Source organism: Gymnoscopelus microlampas, assembly GCF_963454915.1.
Source record: "Gymnoscopelus microlampas genome assembly, chromosome: 9".
Taxonomy (NCBI): Eukaryota; Metazoa; Chordata; class Actinopteri; order Myctophiformes; family Myctophidae; genus Gymnoscopelus; species Gymnoscopelus microlampas.
The window spans coordinates 42,873,812-42,897,362 of NC_139946.1; the positions used below are offsets into that span (position 1 = coordinate 42,873,812).

The 23,551-nt window shown below is 40.0% G+C and overlaps 1 protein-coding gene across 1 annotated transcript in view; it reads right to left on the bottom strand.

The window, feature by feature from the left end:
- Positions 1-3,944: 3,944 nt before the first annotated feature.
- Positions 3,945-23,551, bottom strand: part of LOC311051844 (BMP/retinoic acid-inducible neural-specific protein 3-like) — a gene marked incomplete at its 5' end in the record, with an annotated part of 90,087 nt that continues 70,480 nt past the window's right edge. Inside the window, 2 exons of the mRNA XM_084066508.1 lie at positions 3,945-5,081; positions 12,294-12,516. Of these exons, the coding sequence (XP_083922634.1) occupies positions 3,965-5,081; positions 12,294-12,516 (1,340 nt within the window). The 3' untranslated portion in view covers positions 3,945-3,964. The remainder of the gene's footprint in view (positions 5,082-12,293; positions 12,517-23,551) is intronic.

A 23,551-nucleotide genomic window follows, 5' to 3' on the forward strand; every position in this document is an offset into this window, starting at 1 on the left:
ATCTGCTATTTTTGAAAATATTGTGCAAATCTTTGAGAATATATTTTTAAAGCGAACATTTTTAACTCAAATCTTTGCTTCTGGGGGATTCTACAAAAATGTCTTCTAAATCCTAACAGATTTTTTAAAAATGCATCTGGCCGTGGACCCCCATCTCAAAATATTTTGTTCCAGGGACCCCCAGAAGTTGTAACAGAGTTACAAATGTTCGCTTAAAAAAAATACATATTCAAAGATTTGCACACATTTTCAAGCTTGTATATCTGCTATTTTTTAATAGCCAAAGAAATCTTAAAAATGACACGGATGCGTTCCCGGTCTTAATGGGTTAAAATACAAGTACTGTACCTGAAGGAGAGAACGTGAGTGCCAGGACTCACGTTCTCTTTACGTTAAACTGTTTGGAGCCGTGCACCCAGTAAGGTTATACCATATCGTTTGTTTAACTGAGAGTTGTGCTCGCATTCCTTCTAGTTTGATGTACAGACAAGCCACAAAGAGAGCCACAGGAGATATGTATATGCTTTGATTTGGATTGTGTCCCTGTCTTATCCATGAATGTAAATCTAAAAGACAGAAGGGTCAAATATTATTCCCTTGTCACTGTCAATGCACAGTGGTTTTAGTAGTACTAGGTGATGTGAGATGAATTTCTGCTTGCACATCATAGATCCAACATTCACACACACACACACACACACACACACACACACACACACACACACACACACACACACACACACACACACACACACACACACACACACACACACACACACACACACACTGTTTCCACATTATCATCATTATTATTTAAAATAAAACACCAATCCAGCTATTTCAGGTTCCATTTTGGATAGGTGAATGTTGCTAAATACTTGCAGTGTAATTCTTGCACGTTTCAATCTCTATGTCTATCAAAGTCACAGCTCACACTTTTTGTCAGGCGCTGAAATGAAGAGTGTGGACTACTGTTGTGTGTATCATGGTAATTACTAATTTGACAATCCTGATCACTATACTGCCTCCCCCTGGTCAGCCGGGGCGCCTGATGGAGGGGAAAGGAACTGCTTGGAATAATGTGTTCCTTCCATGCGCTACGTCCTACCGGGGAAAGTCCCCCCTGTCAGGTGATAAGAAGCGGTCTGCTAACTCATCATGCGTTGAAGGACGCATGAGCTGAGTTCGGGGCTCTCCCCAGGCTGGCAGAGGAAGAGTAGCGCCCAGGATTACACGCTTAGGCATTGGCACTGGGTGAAAAATAGGGGTTACTTTGGCTGAAGATTTAAATAAAAGTTAAAGTAAAGTAGTTAAAATAAAAATTACTAATATGACATCTTTGACATATTTCGGTGGCAATCCATGCGCTTTGCTGTGCATAGCTTTAATAGATTATTCTGTGGCCAGGCCAAATCACCTCTCATCCACGCCATCCGCAGAGGAAGAGAAAAGTCACGGAAACATTTCCGTCTAGACACGTACTGTTAAAAGGTATCACAGAGGGACCGGAGCGATGTAATGGCATCTAATGAGATCCACTTCCCGCTGAATTAATCATACCTCCTCTCCTAAATGAAATGGAATAGAAAGTTAACTTTCGCAGGCACATTTCATCTGTGCAATTTGGAGAGTTTGACTCTAATCAACAGGATTGGAATACTGCACGTTTTAAATTAATTTTTTGTTCTATCAAACACAACTGCAATAGAGCGTCGCAGTACCCGCCCACTTCCAGTTGCTGGAAGTAAATACTCAATGCATTTTTCCCATTGACTTTTCCGAAAATATTTATATAAATTAATTTAAGCCTAGAATCAAACTATCCAGGATCCTGGTGAATCATGACCATAAAACGTTTGATTCTGTGAAAAAGCTTTTTTGAATACGGCAAAACAAAGGGTATTTATTAAACATAGTATATCATATCATTAAATATAACATTTAAAAAATCACAGAAAAAAAGGTTTTATGGTCATGATTCACCAGAATCCTGGATGGCTTGATTCTAGGCTTAAATTCATTGATATAAATATTTTTGGAAAAGTCAATGGGAAAAATGCATTGAGTATTTACTTCCGGCACCCGGATTCTGCGCAACTGCGATGCTCTATAGGCTCTATGTACAGCAGCCATATTGTAAGACATTCACAGGTGTTACCAATGATACTAATGAAGGCTCTGTTCCATTCTGGTCAAACAGAGTCAGGGTGCTGATACTGTGCATTTTGTCTCACTGGAAACACTCTGCTACACCAGTGGGTCTCAAAGTGTGGTCCAGGGACCCTCATGGTTCCTTGAGGGGGTTCCAAATGGCCCCTTACGGGTGCGTAACTCTGAGAGTGTACAAATGGAACCAAATGGACCCTGTAAGGGTCCATTTGGTTTCATTTGTACACTCTCAGAGTTATGGGGGGCGTGGAAATTGAAAAATCGGAGAACCACTGTGCTACACTAAATGGAACAGAGCCTTCATTAGTATCATTGGCAACACCTGTGAAGGAAGTGATACTATGGCTGCTGTGCATAGAGCCTATACTGGATGACAAACTGGAACTTTGAAAATATGACAAGTAATTAGTTGCAACACATTTGTGCATTGCACACGAAAAATGCACAATACTTACAGACCACACATAAAAATGTTTTATTAAGTGTATTAACAAATTGTTTTATACATTTATCGATGTTGTTTTTGTAACCTTTGTTTCACAAACAACAGTATTATAAAAATAAAAGCACATGTAACATAGAATGCCTGTAACATGGCTATCGTGATCATGGTGTATTCTTTTTTTTCCTCCAGTTTTTTTTCTTAAGCAAATTTGGATTAATACAGTATCTCTATTATAATAATTACTTTATTTTTAATACAAAAAGTGAAATAGAAAACAAAAAAAAAAGAACAGATATATCTGCCATTATGTGCAAGTCTATACATGAGGGCACTGCAATAAAACGAGAATGTTTTACGTTGAACTCAGAAACGTAATGCAATGTACCGAAAAAGAAAAACAACATGCTGAAGAATGCATGGCTGGGGATAATACTTCATCAGCGAAAGCGTTTACGTATGTAGGTAATTTATTGAAATCTGTGCAATCTACGAACTTCAGCACATACAGTAGTAGGCAACATCGTCGGGGATGAATAGTTTTTATTTGATGATATAGGTATTTATTTGATATCCATAACTGTCAAGGTTATTTCATCGTGAGCAAGAAGGGGGAGAAAAACAAAATTGTGGCAGTAGAAGTAAAACCTTCCTACCATGTCGTACAAATTCATATGAAAGTTGACATGAGCATCCCAAATGCACACTCTCGACCAGTCATAACGACAATGAAAATGTCCCCCAAATGTCCTTCACTTCTGTTCCAAAATTGTTCTTAACCCTTTAAGACCGGGAACGCATCTGTGTGTCATTTAAAGATTTCTTAGGGCTATTCAAAAATAGCGGATCTACAAGCTCATAGCGCGGCACCGAGTGCCGCGCTATGAGCTTGTACTGTAGATCTGCTATTTTTGAAAAATCGTGAAAATGTGTGCAAATCTTTTAATATAAATTTTTTTACGCAAAGATTTTTAACTCTGTTACAACTTCTGGGAGTCCCTGGAACAAAATATTTTGAGATGGGGGTCCATGGCCAAATACATATCATTTTTGAGAACCACTGATATTATAGCAACATAGTTTTTTTTTTCTCAAAAAAATGTTTTAGCAGACATTTGTAGAACCCCCAGAAGCAAAGATTTGAGTTACAAATGTTCACTTAAAAATATATATATATATTCAAAGATTTGCATGAATTTTCACGATTTAAAAAAAAATAGCAGATCTGTAGCCGAAGAAATCTAAAAAAAATGACTCACAGACGCGCTCCCGGTCTTAATGGATTAGCCATCATCGGGCGCGTGTGATAACCACCGCACGGCCATCTGTGCAATTTGGACGGCGGCCACTTTATTAGCTACACAATTTGGTTGTCTCGTACTCCATCGACTTGGGCTGCTTGGCACTGAAAGTCTGCAGCGCCGCCTGGATCCTGACGACGTCCGTGGTCGACAGTTTGAGCCTGTGTCGCAGCAGACAGGAGAACAGGTCCATCGGCTGCTGTCCCGGAGGGGAGAGCCGGTTGACCCGGTCCCGGATTTCCAGCAGCTGCAGCAGGGCCGAGTCCTGCGATCCCTGAGTGTACGGGTAGTCCAGCTGTAGGATCAGATCCTGGATGGCCTCCGGGTCAAAGTGCATGCTATAGCCGTACACCTGGATGCTGTTTATCTTCATGTAGCCCAGGTTACGCCCCGGCTCCAGGAACTCCAAGGGTTCGTAGTAGACCGACCCGTTCCCGTTGGCCATGGGGGCCTTGATCCGACTCCGCAGGTAAAAGTGGACCGTCTCGAAAAACGTCTTCCACTTGTTCCCCAGGGTCAACGTCCAGTTGTAGCAGTCCAGGGGAATGTCTAGTTTAGTCCTCTCCCAGTCCGGGTAGTCGTTCTGGTCGATGGGCATGATCCAACTCTCCGAATGACTGCCCCCGAACGGGTTGATGTAGACGGACAGCATGGGCTCCAGGGTGCTGTTCTTGGTAAGGCAGATCTGCAGCGATATCCCCAGCAGCATGTGGACGTGGTTTGACTTGTACTTGTTGCTCTTCAGCGTCAGCAGCATCCTCTTCCGCCACGACGGGTCGAACCAGTTGTTCAGCCGGACGTCGTTGCTGACGAAGATCCCGTGGATGCCGATGCGGGCGTCGCGCCTCTGCAGGAGGTAGCGCAGCTCCAGGTCCTGCAGGTCCGTCTCGAAGCCGATGTAGTGGTCCGTGGAGTCGGGCACCTCGTGGCGGCACGCGCCCTGGCTCAGCATGTAGCCCTGGTTGCAGGTGGCGCAGCGCGAGCGGTTCTCGTAGGAGCAGGAGGCGCACGAGGTCCCCTCGCCCACGCTGCAGGGGATCACGCCCTGGCAGGAGGGGTGTTCGTAGGGACAGGAGCAGCTCCGGGTGTCCTCCAGGTAGGAGCCGATGTGGTTGTTCTCGCTGCAGTACATGATGGACAGGATGTAGTTCAGCCAGTAGCTGAAGCGCCTGCGAAAACAAAGACAAGAGCAGCACAGGACATAAGAATACAAGGAACATGGCTTTGTGAAGATTTAGTAGCAGGGACGTGCACAGATAGACTCTAGGTGGTGCTAGAGCACCTGCCCTTTGCCCTCTTGACCAGAAGTGCCCTTTTGAAAAAAAGAAAAAAAACATTCTTTTTTTTTCAGTTTACAGCAGGGGTCTTCAACAGGGGGTCCGGGAACCCTAGGGGGTCCTCAGAGTTACTACAGGGGGTCTGCCAAATCTTTATGTGATATGATTTTTCTTTTTACCATAAACACTCGAAACCTAGCATCCCTTTTCTGAGGAGAACTTTGCCAAAAATAGCCGATCTACAAGCCCACAACGCCTCGCAGCGCGAGGCGTTGTGGGCTTGTAGATCGGCTATTTTTGGCAAAGAGGTATAGGTGTAGAGGGAAAAAAGAGCAGACCAAGTCAACAAAAAAAAGTATAATTTACTTGAGCACCTGCCCCTCAAAATGTCTGTGCACGCCACTGTTTAGTAGTTCCAAACTTCTTTTCAGAAAATGTTCAAAGCGTCATGACATGATCATGGGAGTGATTTTGGACACATTTTGAAAAGCAATATGCATTGTCAAGTTTCTTGGTATGTGGCAGTGATGTTGCTGATTGGACAATAGTCATTTTAGTTTTAGTTCATCTTGGTACCTTTAAGCTGAGAAAAGGTATCTAGGCTTATTTCATATAGCCATTATAGTAATCGTTTGTCTTGGCATTACGCTGTCTAGAGGTTTAGGCTTGTTATGGTAGAACAATGTTAGCCGTAAAGGAGCAGTTCACCCAAAAAATTACTTATTTTCTATCAATTACACACTCCATGCAGCCTTGAATTCATGGTTATTTTTTTGTTTTTGTCGAATTTCAATAATTTGATGACCAGCGGAGACTCAAAGAGTCGCCATTGAATTGAATCCCCCCCTCCATAAAACATAAAAAAGTAAAGCAGAACCGCTAAACTCTGTTGTTAACCTGATCATCTACAATATTTTATGACTCGTGGGTTGTGTAATTTATAGGTGACTTTACATTTTGATTAACATAGCCTTATAATCATAATTGACTATTATGCAAATTGTGATGAGGATAATCAAATATAATGTTCCATGAATCAGGTGCTTCTATTATTGTCAGTAATACCTACGTGACGGTGAGACCAACATTCGACTCAATGTAGGGCAAAGATAATTATATTTATATATTCCTAATTCCTAATATTAAATTAAAGTTATATGCAATTGTTTGACGCACACTTCCATTAATCTCGAAGACTGAGCGAATCTCTTTCAAGTCAGTGCTTAAAGGTAGGGTATAAAGTAATATTTTTTGGTTGAAAACAAAACGTTTTTTGTTTAAAGGTTACAGCACTATATTCTGATAGTAATCATAGAGTGTTTGTTCAGTAACAGGAGTCTCCATGTCTCTCCAGCTCTTTGATAAACAGATAATAAATATAGTGTTCTAGTTCCAATTGTGCCTGCTCATTTCTTTGTGTCATCACTTCCAATTTCAGTTTAATCTGTATCCTGTCTGAGTTCTCTATCCTGATTGGATTAAATTGCTATCCTGACCTGAACATGCATGTTCTGTGTAATATTGATTGATTGAATATTTTATTAGGCAAAAAAAGACTTTGTCTGAAAGGTCCGTTCAAAATGTCTGTTCAAAAGGTCCGTTCAAAAAAGTCCTTGCTGTCTTGTTTCCATTGAGGTCCTTGGTATTCAATTCATAGTCATATATAGTGGCACCAACAGTTCAAATATCATCACAAAATAAAGAGCTGGAGAGACATGGAGACTCCAGTTACTAAACAAACACTCTATAACAATGAGTATTATTAGAATATATAGCTATTTAACACTTATTTTAACAAAAGAAAATCACTTACGCTACCTTTAAAGTTACAACCCTACATGACACAGAAAACAATGATTAATGTTGTATGTGGGTGAAGGTGGCAAACAGAGCACATGGTGAACAGCTGACAGGACAAACTATGTGGGGGGAAAAAAACGATGGGAGCATATATAATATGTTTCTCCCAAACATATAAATAGCTTTATACAGCTGCTAATAAGTATGACTCATGTATGGTAGATAGACCACCAATCCATCCTATTTAACCCATTAAGACCGGGAACGCATTGTCATTTATTGGTTTCTTTGGCTGTTCAAAAATAGCAGATATACAAGTTCATAACGCGGCACTGAGTGCCGGCACTACGAGCTTATAGATCTGCATTTTCTTTTTTTTATCATGAAAGTTTTTGCAAATATTATATTTTAAGGGAACATTTTTGGCTCAAATCTTTGCTTCTGGGGGTCCCTATTACAGCATATTTTGAGATGGGGTCCGCGGCCAAATACATATCATTTTGGGGGGTCCTTGACATGAAAAAGTTTGAGAACCACTGATAGAGAAACAGTAAAAAAAAACTGTGGGATTTAGAAGACATTTGTAGAATCCCCAGAAGCAAAGGTTTGAGTTTAAAGTTTGCTTTAAAAAAAAAATTATATATATATATATATTCAAAGATTTGCACAACATCACGATTCTACAATTCTACAAGCTCATAGCGCAGCACTCGGTGCCGTGCTATGAGCTTGTATATCTGCTATTTTTTTGAATAGCCAAAGAAATGACAGATGCATTCCCGGTCTTAATGGGTTAAATTGAAAAAAGTCTGTTATCATTGGCTATGGAGCCATGTGCCATGTGGGGCATTATTGTGCATCTCTGGCCTGCTCAGTGGAAGCTGTGCACAGCGAGAGGCAGGGAGTCGTCCCATCAGTCTAGCAGCACACAGTATGTAAATTGTCTCGGAGACGCGCGGCAGCCGCCAGGAGGGACAAACCTCGAAGGCAGGCGGGTGTTCAACCGCGCAAGCTGTTCATTGTCGGTCAGGCCGTTTCACTCAGATCACACAACACAGACACAGGCATAATCATAGAGCCAAGGATTCAATTTCCTGCTGTGGGTAAACTGGCTATTTTGTTGGTTAGATGATAGATGTTTGCAATCTCCCATTTAACCCTTTAAGACCTGGAACGCATACTGTATGTGTCATTTTAGATTTATTTGGCTATTTAAAAAAAAATGCAGATCTACAAGCTCATGCCACGCTACGAGCTTGTAGATCTGCTATTTTAAAAAAAAATCATGGAATTTTTTAAAAGCAATTTTTAAAGCAAACATTTTTTAACTCAAATCTCTGAGAAAATCCTAAGAAAAAAACGTATGTTTTGCTATAATATCAGTGGTTTTCAAACTTTTTCATGTCAAGGACCCCAAAATTATATATTTGACCCCGGACCCCCATCTCAAAAATATGTTGTTCCAGGGACCCCCAGAAGCAAAGATTTGAGATATTCAAAGATTTGCACAAATGTTCACGATTTTTCAAAAATAGCAGATCTACAAGCTCATAGCGCGGCACTCGGTGCCGCGCTATGAGCTTGTAGATCTGCTATTTTTGAATAGCCCAAAGAAATCAAAAAATGACACAGATTCGTTCCAGGTCTTAAAGGGTTAAAACATTTCTTTTCCCTTGGAAACACAATAGCCGCATGTCAAATGTTTTGTGCCGCTGCTCTGCTCTGGCTGATATCTGCTGAAACCTTCTCTATTCTCCCGGAACGTATTCAGGTTTTTTTATTCTCCCTGGCTCAGAATAGGCCTTTAGGGAGGGAGAGACTACGCATGACAGTATATCATCATCCGTTCATATCATGACTACATGCAGCAGTACAATGTCTAACCTTATTCGCCCGAATATCTAGCAATTTTTTGACCACCTAAACAAAAATGTCTATTTTGCTTAACTCTTTAAGACCGGGAACGTATCTGTGTCGCTTCAGATTTCTTGGGCTATTCAAAAATAGCAGATCTACAAGCTCATAGCGCGGCACAGAGTGCCGCGCTATGAGCTTGTAGATCTGGTATTTTTGAAAAATCATGAAAAGTTCTTTGCTTCTGGGGGTTCCTGGAACTAAATATTTTGGAAATGTTCGCTTTAAAAAATACATAATCCAAGATTTTGCCACAAAATTTCAAGATTTTTCAAAAATACCAGATCTACAAGCTTGTAGTGCCGCGCTATGAGCTTGTAGATCTGCTATTTTTGAATAGCCAAAGACATCTTAAAATGACGCACAGATGCGTTCCCTTCTCAGTATTAATGGGTTAAGTAAATGAAACCCCAATTAACAAAATGGTTAAACTAATTTAGAACGCCATATATCATTCAAATGGGCAGCTGATTTGGTCAAAATCCTAGTGATTGATTTGTTGACAAATAACACTTCACATACTTTATTCTAAGCTTTGTTTCTTTGTTTTTTAGTGCAAGGAAGTTCTTAATCCACAAGATGGGAAAGCAAATGGATGCATTTCTCTAGAATATGTTACGACCTGCTGCGCAAGTTGTAGCCATTCCTGTTGGCTATTTCTTTATCTCCCTTTTTCAGACAAAGACCACAATGCTTCAGTACATGAACACAGTGTTACCGAGATGCATGAATTCTCTCTTTAAAAATAAAGGAATAAATCCACCATGAACTTCGTGCAAAACAACAACAATAATAATACAAAAGCCAATAAGGAAGCAGGCAATGGAACGGAGATAATGCCAGTGTTTGAGGGAGAGCGAGAGCATTCTCCAGGCAGCGGAATGAGACGCACAGGGTGCGCGCACACACACACACACACACACGCACACACACACACACACACACACACACACACACACACACACACACACACACACACACACACACACACGCATATATATATATTACACCTATATACTGTACATATAAAGCAGTGGATATTTACTCGTAAAAACGTGTCTCACAATGTCATTCAAATTCATATGTCCTGGAACAGCTTTACTTTAGAAGCCTGCTGGTTAAAGCTTTCCTTAACCCATTAAGACCTGAATCCGATTCTACAAAATGTCTTCTAAATCCCAACAGTTTTCTGAAAAAAACGTACGTTTCTATATCAGTGGTGCTGAAACTTTTTCATTTGTATTTGGCCGCGGACCCCCATCTGAAAATATTTTGTTCCAGGGACCCCCAGAAGCAAAAAAAAATGTTTAAAAAAATCGCTTTAAAACAATATATATATATTCAAAGATTTGCACACATTTTCACGATTTTTCAAAAATAGCAGATCTACAAGCTCGTAGCGCGGCACTCGGTGCCGCGCTACGAGCTTGTATATCTGCTATTTTTGAAGAGCCAAAGTGTAAAATAATGCTTTTTTTTAGCTCAAATCAAAAAATGACACAGATGCGTTCCCGGTCTTAATGGGTTAATTCTTTGAGTCAAAGTATTACGCCAAATTAAGAGTTTGAATATTTTACTCTACAACATCTGTCTCTCTCTCACTCCGCTGCGTTTCACATGGTCCCACAGTGGTCTCATCCACCATCAATGTGCTCATAAGTCAAATTAAATTTCAATCCATCCTCGGGGCAGATCCGTGTGCATGTAGATGAAGCCTAGTTATAGGCTAAAATGAATTTCAATGGAAACCTCCTCATGCATATCTCCAGACAGAACTACATAATTCATCTAAGGATTCAAGTTAACCCATTTAGACCGGGAACGCATATCTGTGTCATTTTTAGATTTCTTTGGCTATTCAAAAATAGTAGCTCTACAAGCTCATAGCGCGGCACCGAGTGCCGCACTATGAGCTTGTAGAGCTGCTATTTTTGGAAAAGAATTGTGAACATGTGTGCAAATCTTTGAATATATCTATACATTTTTAACTCAAATCTTTGAATCTGGGGGTCCCTGGAAAAAAATATTTTGAGATGGGGGTCCGCAGCCAAATACATGGCATTTTGGGGTTCCTCGACATAGGTTTTTTTCAAAAAACTGTTCGTATTTAGAAGACATTTGTAAAATCCCCAGAAGCAAAGATTTGCGTTAAACATGTTCACTTTAAAACTATATATATGTTCAAAGATTTGCACAATTTTCCAAAAATAGCAGATCTACAAGCTCATAGCGCGGCACTCGGTCCTGCACTATGAGCTTGTATACATGCTATTTTCTAAAATCTAAACATCTAAAATCTAAAAATGACACACAGATGCGTTCCCGGTCTTAATGGGTTAAATGCTACCGTGCTGGTAGCTTACAGTAGTAGTCCTTCTTTTGCCAAAGAAAATGTAGCCTGGCGCTGTCCCTGAGCTGCATAATGTAGTGCTAATGGCTTGAGTTCATTATTAGCCTAGTTTATGGGATAACAAAGTTGTATTAGTGCCAAATGGACTGCATAGAATAAACAACTGAGCTTTTCTGTTAACTAACACTAAACTAGGCCTAATTGTGCTCAGGTCTTTGGTATTTTTTACTCACTTTTGTGTAACGCATATACATCAACACACCCCCATTATTCGTACATAGGCATGCATGCCTGTGGGCTGTATACTATGTTAAGTAAAAGTACCAATACTACAATAAAGAAATACTCTGTTACAAGTAAAAGTCAAAAACTCTAAATTTACTTGAGTAAAGGTACAAAAGCATTGGCATCAAAATGTACTTAAAGTACCAAAAGTAAAAGTACTAAAATGTTTGAAAATAGCAGATCTACAAGCTCACAACGCGTCGCTTTCTTGTAGATCGGCTATTTTCAAATAGCCTATGTATAAAATAGGGCTAAAGTGGTTAATGTGTGTTTCATAATATCATAATTTATATCTTAAAAGTAACTAGTAACTAAAGTGTTGAAATCATTGTAGTGGAGTAAAAGTACTATATTTGCCTCTGAGATGTAGTGAAGTAGAAGTAAAAGTACTGACAATGGGAAATACTCCAGTATAGTAAAACTTCCTCAAAAGTGTACTTAAGTACAGTAGGCCTACTTGAGTAAATATACTTAGCTACTTTACACCACTGCACACACACATGTACACACACACGCACACACACGCACACACACACACACACACACACACACACACACACACACACACACACACACACACACACACACACACACACACACACACACACACACACACACACACACACACGTACACACACACGCACGCACACACACACACACACGCACACGCACACGCGCACGCACACACACTGTTGTATCGACATCTGTGTTGACAAACAGGCTGAGCAGTGAAGCGTCTTCTCTCATCCTCTCACCTCTCTCTCAGCATAATGATCCTGGGCTGTGTTCGACACCTCTTGCTGAGGGTGAAGAGCTTGCTGACAATGCGTCGCGCTTTGCTGAGAAGCTGTTGGTTGCTGAGCTCCAGCTGACGGTAGCGCTGGTGAGCGGCTGGCTCCATCTTCCAAAAATACTGGATGGCAGATGTGTTGAGGGCATAGAACGTAGGGAGCCTCCGCACAAAGTTCTGGAACTCATCTGAAAGGCAGACAGATGGTGCGGAGAGTTATAAATCAAAAAGTTTGCACATCCAAACAACACATCAGGTGCTGGACAGACAGTGGTTGAAAATATACTCACAGCTCACAATGCGTCGCATCGCGACGCATTGTGAGCTCGTAGATCGGCTATTTTCAAATGGCTGAAATGTATATTTCAGGGGCTAAAGCAGTTCTGGGAGTACCCATTGTGATCCTGAGAAGGATAGGCCAGATAGATCACCGGAAACCGGCTCCCCATCCGCTTCCTGTCTATTTCCTTCTTCAAAACGCCTACAGTATATCTCCGAATCTGTTTACGGTGGGGAAAACCGGTCATGCGCGATCCCCCCTCGTTGTAACTCGCGAGTGAAATGTTATTGTTGCAGGATGTAGCCAGGGTCATGGCGCTACATGAATGGATGCTTTTTTTTACGTGGATTTGCTCGTCGTGGAGTCTAGAGCTTTAAACAGCAAAGCGAAACCAGAAAAAAAAGGGTAAAAAAAAAAGGTCCACACACTGGATCATGCTCCTGTGAACATGTACTGTAATGTATTACCACTAAAGGTGACGTTTCGAGCCTCAGTCAGTTGAAGTGCTTTGAAGTTCAAAACATCTGCTTGGTGGTGGTGGTACATTAAATGTTAATGTTAATGGGAACAGACTCTATTTTTCTGTTTCATAATGATAACTTAATAAACTTGGGGTGAGCTTTTCTTTTTTCTATCAATGTTAAAGGTCATTACACACCAGCGATTATGCGAATATACGCAAAATTCGGACTTGTTCCGAATAATTAAAAGACACCTTTTCGCTTCGCTTTTTCGCTCCATGGAAGCTTGCATTGACTTTATAAGTTTTTTTTTTTAAACGTACTGTATTATTCGCATGAAACATTCGCCCCCGGTGTGTAAGGGGCTTAACAGCTAAAAGCATTGCCCAGACTCAGTAGGTAGGTCTCTGTTCGCCAGAGGTAAATGACCAAACAAGGTCAAACTGATGGCCATAGTGGATTACTGTAACTGCAGCAGGCTTTAGCCATTGAGACCGGGAACGCATCTGTGTCATTTTAAGATTTCTTTGGCTATAAAAAGAACATCTTTGGCTATTAAAAAAAATTGCAGATATGCAAGCTCATAGCTTGTAGATCTGCAATTTTTTAGAAAAATCGTGAACATTTAACTCAAATCTTTGCTTCTGGGTTTTCTACAAATGTCAAATTTATGTTGTCATGTCATCAAACCTTTTTCATGTCAAATCACCCCCAAAATGATATGTATTTGGCCGTGGATGTCAACATTTTTTGTTCCAGGGACCCCCCAGAGGCAAAGATTTTAGTAAAAAAAAACGCTTTCAAAAAATATAAACTGCTTTAAAAAAAATATAAATTGCTTAAAAAAGTTCGGAAACTTAACTTCGGTCAATGATATCTCTAAAGAAGAACGATAGTCCATATTCACACGGTTGTAGCACTGAGACTAGTTGTGACTCTGTCCATGGTGCTGAATTCATGTTGTAACACTGAGACTAGTTGTGACTCTGTCCATGGTGCTGAATTCATGTTGTAGCACTGAGACTAGTTGTGACTCTGTCCATGGTGCTGAATTCATGTTGTAGCATTGAGACTAGTTGTGACTCTGTCCATGGTGCTGAATTCATGTTGTAGCACTGAGACTAGTTGTGACTCTGTCCATGGTGCTCAATTCATGTTGTAGCACTGAGACTAGCTGTGACAACTAGCTGTGACTCTGTCCATGGTGCTGAATTCATGTTGTAGCACTGAGACTAGCTGTGACTCTGTCCATGGTGCTGAATTCATGTTGTAGCACTGAGACTAGCTGTGACTCTGTCCATGGTGCTGAATTCATGTTGTAGCACTGAGACTAGCTGTGACTCTGTCCATGGTGCTGAATTCATGTTGTAGCACTGAGACTAGCTGTGACAACTAGCTGTGACTCTGTCCATGGTGCTGAATTCATGTTGTAGCACTGAGACTAGCTGTGACAACCAGGGACTTGCTGGCCACAGTCAGGCACCTTAACGACACTCTTGCACTACAAACACAAACTAGACGGTATGCACTTTAATTATGCACTTTAAAAATTGCTACATAATTGCACTAAGCAGTTTCTTCTACTGTCTGTACTGTATACATGTGCCAAAGCTGCAGCTTGGTCCTGGTTTGGTTCTGTTTCTTGTGTCTCTTTTTGTTCTTGTCTTTGTGCTGTTGTTTATTGTGTTGTCTTGTATGTGAGAGGAAGCACCAAGACAATTTCCTATCAAACTAGTTTTGAAATGGCAAATAAATACTTGAACTTGAACTTGAAATTCGGGAAAATTCCAGAACGGCCGCGCCATTTACGGGCCGCCAGGTGGCCGGTGGGCCACCCCAAAAAATAAAAAATAAAAAATCCTCCCGTTATAGGATTATTACGGTAATTTCCGGGGCCCAATTATTAGTTACGTTACTGTTTGGGAAGTTTTTCAGCAGTGGCATAATTTACATAGGGTGGCTGGGTTAAAACTGAATTTTGGTCCCGGCACGCCCCTGGTGACAACTAGCTGTGACTCTGTCCATGGTGCTGAATTCATGTTGTAGCATTGAGACTAGCTATGACTCTGTCCATAGTCCATATTCACACGGCGGCCATTTTGGAATTTAACATTGCGTTGCTGTGGCAACTGGGTGGCATTTCATTGACTTAATGGCAATATGGCCGCCGTGTGAATATGGTCTATTACCAACAGAAGCATATTGGGTGATTTTGGCAATTTTTTTGCAGGCGCTACCCACACGTTTGGCTGTGTTGCTCATTCCACGAATGCCCGATCCTTACAAGCTATACTTCGTTGTAAAGGTGACTAATGAACGATAAAAATGATATAAACACAATACCAATTGGTATTATTAAAGGGGAGATATAGTTGACCGAAGTTAAGTTTCCGAACGTTTTTTGAGCAGTTATTATATTCAAAGATTTGCACACATTTTCACGATTTGTGCCACGAAAAAAATGTGCCACGCTATGAGCTTGTAGATCTGCTATTTTTGAATAGCCCAAAGAAATCTAAAAATGACACAGATGCGTTCCCGGTCTAATGGGTTAATCACCGCCGTCTGCTTGGCACAGGACACAAAAATAATCACATCACATTTTCCTACCATTCAATGTCAATACCGTCATCAACGGTTTGTTATCTGAGTAAAATCAATACCAGAAAATGAGAAAATGATTCCAATTTTTGCAATTAATACAAGTTATGCTGATAACACTGTATCTGATTGGAAAACCTCTCTAGACTCATTGGATTGCCTGGTGATTAGTCAGGGCGTACTGCAGTGAAATAACACTTATTAACCCATCAAGACCTGGAACGCATCTGTGTCATTTTTTTATTTGAGCTAAAAAGCATTATTTTACACTTTGGCTATTCAAAAATCATGAAAATGTGTGCAAATCTTCGAATATATATATTTTTAAAGCCAACATTTTAACTCAAATATGTGCTTCTAAGGGTCCCTGGAACAACACATTTTGAGATGGGGGTCGGCGGCCAAATACATATAATTTTGGGGGTCCTTGACATGAAAAGGTTTGAGCCACCACCGATATAGAAACAAACATTTTTCAGAAAAGTGTTGGGATTTAGAAGACATTTGTAGAATCGGCTTCAGGTCTTCATGGGTTAAATTCCATGCAATGAATGCAGTGTATTGAGTGGTTTTCAGGGCCCCTTCCCAAAGCGCAGAGTGTTTCCCAAGTGGAGTGTTTTCTTGCTGTTCTTTTATTTTATGAAGGTATATTGTGAGTGGGAGAGGAGAGAGAGAGAGAGAGGGTGAAAGAGAGACCTGTGCGCTCCATTACAGATTATGTACAGCACATTTCTTTCTCCCTCTGATACCTGCTAAATCAGTCATGCATATTATGCGACCAGAAAAGGCTTGCTTGTTGCCTTTGCAGTCATTCCATTTTTTTTGTTCTTCGTATTCTTCTTCTTTTTTTTTTTTTTAACCCATTAAGACCGGGAACACATCTGTGACATTTTTATTTTATTTCTTTGGCCATAGAAAATAGCAGATCTACAAGCTCTATAGCGCGGCACTTGAGGTTGTAGATCTGCTATTTTTTGAAAAATCGTGAAAATTTGTGCAAATCTTTGAATATAACGTTTTCAAGCGAACATCTTTACTCAAATCTTTGCTAGTGGGGGGGTCCCTGGAACAAAATATTTTCAGATGGGGGTCCCCGGCCAAATACATATAATTTTGGGTGGTCTTTGACATGAATATATTTGAGCACCACTGATACTATATATAGCAACATATACGTTTTTTCAAAAAACTGTTAGGATTTTAGAAGACATTTGTAGAATCCCCAGAAGCAAAGATTTGAGTTACAAACGTTCGCTTAAAAAAATACCTCTTCAAAGATTTGCATACATTTTCACAATTTTTCAAAACAAATGCAGATCTACAAGCTCATAGTGCGGCACTCTGTGCCGCACTATGAGCTTGTAAATCTGCTATTTTTTTATAGCCAAATGAATCTAAAAACAGATGCGTTCCCGGTCTTTAAGGGTTAATCAGACTCACACTATTGTTGTCGGTGGAATTACAGTAGGGCCTACTCTGTTTGCTCTCCAAACGTGCTTATACTGGCAAGATTCCCAGAGGAAGGGGCTAAAGTATCGGCCGCTGCCAAAAACTAGAATGTTATTTTGCCGTGGCGGTGACAATGGCACCTCATCCCTGAAAGCCTGATGTCTTTCCTACCATTATCACCTTGTCAGCCACTGAAAGCAGCCAAAGTAACAATGCCACCCCTTTCATATGACTTCTAAAACAAAAGGGGGCTCTTTGGAGTTGAAGGCACACATCTATAGCAAACAGAGGCTCACTGTGAGTATAAAAAACAACAGTAGTGGAAAAAGTACTCAAATGTTTTACTTAAGTAAAGGTATCAATACTGCAATGTAGAAGTACTGCAATGAGTAAAAGTACAAAAGTATTGATATCAACATGTACTTAAAGTACCAAAAGTAAAAGTACTAAAATGTTTGAAAATAGACGGCTATTTTCAAATAGCCTAGCTATAAAATAGGGCTAAAGTGGTTAATGTATGTTTTAGAATGTACGTTTTCAAATAATTGTAGTGGAGTAAAAGTACAACATTTGCCTCTGAGATGTAGTGGAGTAGAGGTAAAAGTATAGACAATTGGAAATTCTCCAGTAAAATAAAAGTACCTCAAAATTGCACTTAAGTTCAGTACTTGAGTACTTAGATACCTTGCACCACTGGACAAAAAAACATGTACAGTATGTACTAGTTGCATGTGTTTTGTGTTTTGTGTTTTGTTTGCGTGTGCGTGTGTGTGTGTGTGTAAATATAAATCCCATGACATGAAAAAACTGGGAAAATATAATGGCTGATTTATACTTGGCTGTGTGGCGTATCGCACATCGAAAATAGCGGATCTCCAAGCTCACAACACAAGCTTGAAAATCGTCTATGTTAAGTGCGTGATACCAGCGCACAACTATAAACCAGGCTTAAGGGTTGGGGTTTTGTTTGTACAGCCTGGCACTGTTTTTGTTTAGTTTTTGTCTTTTTTGGAAGCCATAGACCTCAATATTATGAGTGTGGTACAAATGTTAATGAATTCATTTGACAAATTAGGCTAATTATGTTAGACTAGTGGCTTGTTGACGATGTGTGAGTAAACACAATGCTGAAACACGAGGCCATTGTAGTCCAGGAGCATGTATTATATCATAGCTAATTGGTAGAACAAAACCCAATTTAACAACTACAAAGAATACAAAGAAACTGAATTATTTCCTAATTGCATTAGTCATAACTATACACTATCTATGTCCAAATGTCCAAAGACATCTTTGTATTTTTATAAGTGCTAAATTGCTCTATATTCCAATAGCGATCATTGCTATAGAGTGTTTGTTCAGTAACAGGGTTCTCCTTCTGGGATAGTTATCCAATCAGTAGAGAGAACTCATACTGTACATGGTACAGGAGAAACAAGTGAACTGTGAAGTGATTAAACAAAACAAAACATGAGCAGACAAAATTGGAACTGGAACAGTAAATCATTTAAGCTGATTAATGATCTTTGTGGAGTTCTCCACTAATCTCAACCTGAAAATGGATTTTCTGTTTACTAAATATCTGGAGAAATGGGAGACCCCTGTTACTGAACAAACACTCTATAGCAGTGGTTCTCAAACTTTTTCATGTCAAGGACCCCCAAATTGACACTTATTCGCCCGCGGACCCCCATTTGAAAAGATAAGCCAGGGACCCCCCATTAGAGAAGATTTGTATGGCTCTCTAGCAGTGATTCTCAACCATTTTAATTTCAAGGACCCCCAGTTTGACATGCATTTTAGGGCTACAGACCCCCATTTAATGGCATTTCTATCACTTGGACCGCAATTTATATTGTAAAATCAATGTTAATTTAACTCTGAGAGTGTACAAATGGAACCAAATGGACCCTAACGGGTCCATTTGGTTCCATTTGTACGCTCTCAGAGTTACAGATCCATAAGGGTCCATTTAGTTCCTATCCATCATTTAGCTGGGGACCCCCTGGAACCCCCTCAAGTACCCCTGGGGGTCCCCGGACCCCACTTTGAGAACCAATGCTCTATAGCAAAAGACCGATTATAGTTCACCATGTAATACTGACTGCTTTTTAACTATATAATACGGTATGTACTTCATTGCTAACTTCTTCATCCTTCTGCTGCAATGCTGCATGAATGTATATTCTGGCATATTTATTCATCCATTATATTCTGTATATGACATCATCTGTATTTTAATGGTGTGGTTACAACATATAGACATACTATACTGACTGTACAGTCTGTATGTAATTCATAGATTCCTTCTTCTATTCTTTATTCTGTATATTGTTCTTTATATATCCTACTTCAGTGACATAGAGAATGTGCAATTCTAAACTCGTTGCTGTCTGGCAGAAAACCAGCTCCATTTTGACGTTTTTGCATTTTTTTCCCCCATAAATCAGGGCCATTGAACAGCCTTAACGTCTGTGTGTTGGTAAAAAAAATATTGAACCAATGAAAAGCATTAAAAAGCGCTTCTGACAAAACCAGCTAACTCCATTGGATCCTCAAATGTTCTGCTAAACCAGCTAACTCCACCTGAGTTAGCTGGTTTAGGAGCTGGTCCAGGCTCCACCCCCTTTTGACCTCAAACCTCATTGTGAGCTTGGAGGTCCATTCAGCTGTTCTTATCAATGATGAACACAACCTCCTAACTCCACTTTTTTTTCACTTCCTGAAAAATGAACATTTCGGAATTGGCTGGTTTCTGCCGGACAGCAGAGATACACTATTATGCTAGTGACCTAGTCTATGGTCAGTTATTACGCCTAATGTGAATACTGCTAATGCAGTTTTTTGCACACTTATTACAGTTTATCACTTACTCACTGTATTATTTATCACTACTGGTAGTACCTTACCTGTATTATAACCTTTTATACAGTATTAACCCATTGAGACCTGGAACTGTGTCATTTTTAGATTTGAGCTAAAAAAAGCATTATTTTACACTTTGAGCTATTTTTGAAAAATCGTGAAAATGTGTGCAAATCTTTGAATATATATATTTTTAAAGCAAACATTTTTAACTCAAATCTTTGCCTCTGGGGGTCCCTAGAACAAAATATTTTGATGGGGGTCCGCGGCCAAATACATATCAATTTTTGGGGGTCCTTGACATGAAAAAGATTGAACACCACTGATACAGAAACATACGTTTTTCAGAATACTATTGAGATTTAGGAGACATGTAGAATCGGCTTCAGATCTCAATGGGTTAATCTTGTATTACCTTGTATTATATTTTGTACTCTGCCTTGTAACACATGTCTGCCACACTAACATTACACTGCTCATACACATATTATACGATGTTACCCATTGCCTCCCTGCTTGGCACTCAGCGTCAAGGGTGTGATTGGGGGTAAGTTTGTTAACCACGGCTACTTACCTTTATCACATTTATTCTCTGCATAATGACTAGCGTTGCGAACTGTTTGTAGGGGATCATTTTAGTGGTGTTCTCAGCTTATTAAATACATTGTATATTTATTTTATTGATTTACTACTAGGGACGGTGAACATTAATCAGCGATTCATTTTCCACATCAATAAAGGCGCCAGAGTTGGGTAATGAGCTCATTTTCATCTGTAGCCTGTGGGCACGTTATTGCAATTGGTGGTCTGGAATTGTAAAAATGTTTCAAGTACATGATTGTATGTAAGTTCGAGTCCGGGCTCCCCCAGAGTTATAGTGTCTAAGTGTCCTTGGGCAAGACACTAAACCCTACATTGCCGCCAATGAGTCGGTCGGCGCTGGCTTGTGTGTGAATGTGGGGAAAGTGAGGACACTGGCGTCGACTGTTCGCTTTACTTCCCAATGCCCCCCCCCCATGTATGAATGAATGAACCATTGTAAAGTGCTTTGAGCACTTGGAAAAGCGCTATAAAAATTGCATTCATTATTATTATTTTCACATTCACTGCCAGGGGCTTTCTACTATTGGCAAGAATAGCTTCTGCCAGCATTTTTAAGCATTCTGACTATTTTTTCAAGAACCACAGAATATTTATCTCCAGTATGATCGATTCCCCTGATGGTTGCTAATCACGGAGGGTTTCACTGTGCTTAAGTGAAAAAAAAAGAAATAGTATGAAAGAAAATAGTATGTTTGGCCAAAAATACATAGTGAAACACAGGAGCCGAGATACAGGATTTTAAAGTAATAAGTTAACCAGGAAGTGAATGGAGCAGTAAATCATATCCGTCAATGGTGGTGAACGGGTGGATTTTAAATGACAGAGATGTCCGTCAATGGTAGTCAATGTGTTATTATGTAAAAGACAGTGTCAGAGATGAGGCAGCATGATTACTTAGCCTATGATTGCAAGTTTGGTTTGTGTTAAGCCATCTCTAAAGATTATGTTTAAAGGTTAGGTAAGGCTCTAACTGAGTAGACTAAACTGAGTTAGCAAACGTGCTATATATCTGTGTTGTACAACACAGTCCCCTCTAGTACAGTAGTTGCCCTTGTTGCCCTGTTACTACTATCCTGCATTATGAATGAATCGGTGGAGGAGGTGCAAGGCCATGGAAGACCGTAAAGACGAGACAAGCATCTCCAAATTAATTATTAAATTATTGTTGTCACGCTTGGTTATGAACAGCTTGTAAAACAATATGTTAAGTGGTAAAAGCTCACAGCATGCATAAAGAGGTTGGCCTGTACAGCCCCTGCATTGGGATCCTGTGGTTTCCGCGGGACCCAATGCCACGGGAGTGAACAAAAAAACACCTGCGGGTCCCAGGATATCCCGGATATTACGCACCTGAAGCCAGTGGTGTAAAGTAACTAAGTACATTTACTCAAGTACTGTACTTAAGTACAATTTTGGGGTATTTGTACTTTACTTGAGTATTTCCAATTTTCAGTGCTTTTACTTCTACTCTACTCCACATCTCAAGGCAAATATTGTACTTTTACTCCACTGCAAGGATTTGGAAACTTCAGTTACTAGTTACTTTGTAGATTTGTATTATTATTACAAAACATACATCAACCACTTCAGCCCGATATACATTTCGGCCATTTGAAAATAGCCGATCTACAAGCTCACAATGCGTCGTGTTGCGACGCATTGTGAGCTTGTAGATCTGCCATTTTCAAAAGATTTTATACATTTGAAAACTTGTGAAACGGGGACATTCTGCATAATGAATTACTTTCTACTGCTGGCACTTTTAAGTACATTTTGATACCAATACTTTTGTACTTTTACTCAAGTAAAGAAATGTAGTACTTTTTCCACCACTGGATAAATGTGAATGCATTTGTTTGTTGAGACATTCGGCCATATGATTTTGTCGCTGGAAACGGTTGTTGGCATAGTTATACAGTTTGTGTAGCCACTAAACATGTCAAAGTAAAAACAAGTCGTGCCTCACCCAACCAGACACATCGTCGGGAGGGCACAGGCACAGCAGGCATCAAATAAAGCCCATCATCAAAAAGTATGGATGTGCCATCACAACCAAAATATATGGACTGGAGGATTACCATAAAACCTCATTCATACCCAGCACCACCATGCAGCTCCATTACACAAGTCACGACTTCGGTCTTGTTTTTTTTAGGGTGTTATTTGCGGCTCCCTTTCGAAGATGGTGTGTCAAAAACAGGACAGAACATCAGGAACCTGCTGTTCCAGAAAAAACTTTGTGCATTTGGAATAGACACGTCACTGCTTGGCCATGTTCTGTTTGTCACTGACCACCGAGCCAACATAATTGCTGCCCTGTGTGTGTGCATACAGCATGGCTCAAACTGCAATGCCAATGCGTTTGCCCCGGCTGTGCTGGCCCAGACACCCGCGCTGACCGACCTATTGACCAGGTGCAACAGAACTGGTCAAATACAGCGGTGTAAAGTAACTAGGTACATTTACTTAAGTACTGTACAATTTCGAGGTATTTTTTACTTTAGTGGAGTATTTCCAATGTTCAATACTTTTACTTCTACTCCACTACATCTCTGAGAAAAATGTTGTACTTTTACTCCACTACAATTATTTGAAAACTTTAGTTACTAGTTACTAGTAGATATATATTATTACATTATAAAACATACATTAACCACTTCAGCCCTATTTTATACCTACAGTAGGCTATTTGAAAATAGCCTATCTCCATGCTCACAACGCGACGCGCTGGGAGCTTGTAGATCTGCTATTTTCAAAGATTTTTGTACTTTGACTTTTGAGTAAGTTTTGATGCCAATGCTTTTGTACTTTTACTCAAGTTACATTTTGAAGACATGCCTTTTACTTGTAACAGAGTATTTTCTATATTGTGGTTTTGCTACATTTACTTAAATGGAAGGGACTTATGGATCACCGTGCCAAAAAAACTCCCTTCCGTCCGCTCCCATTCTATCTCCTTGATAA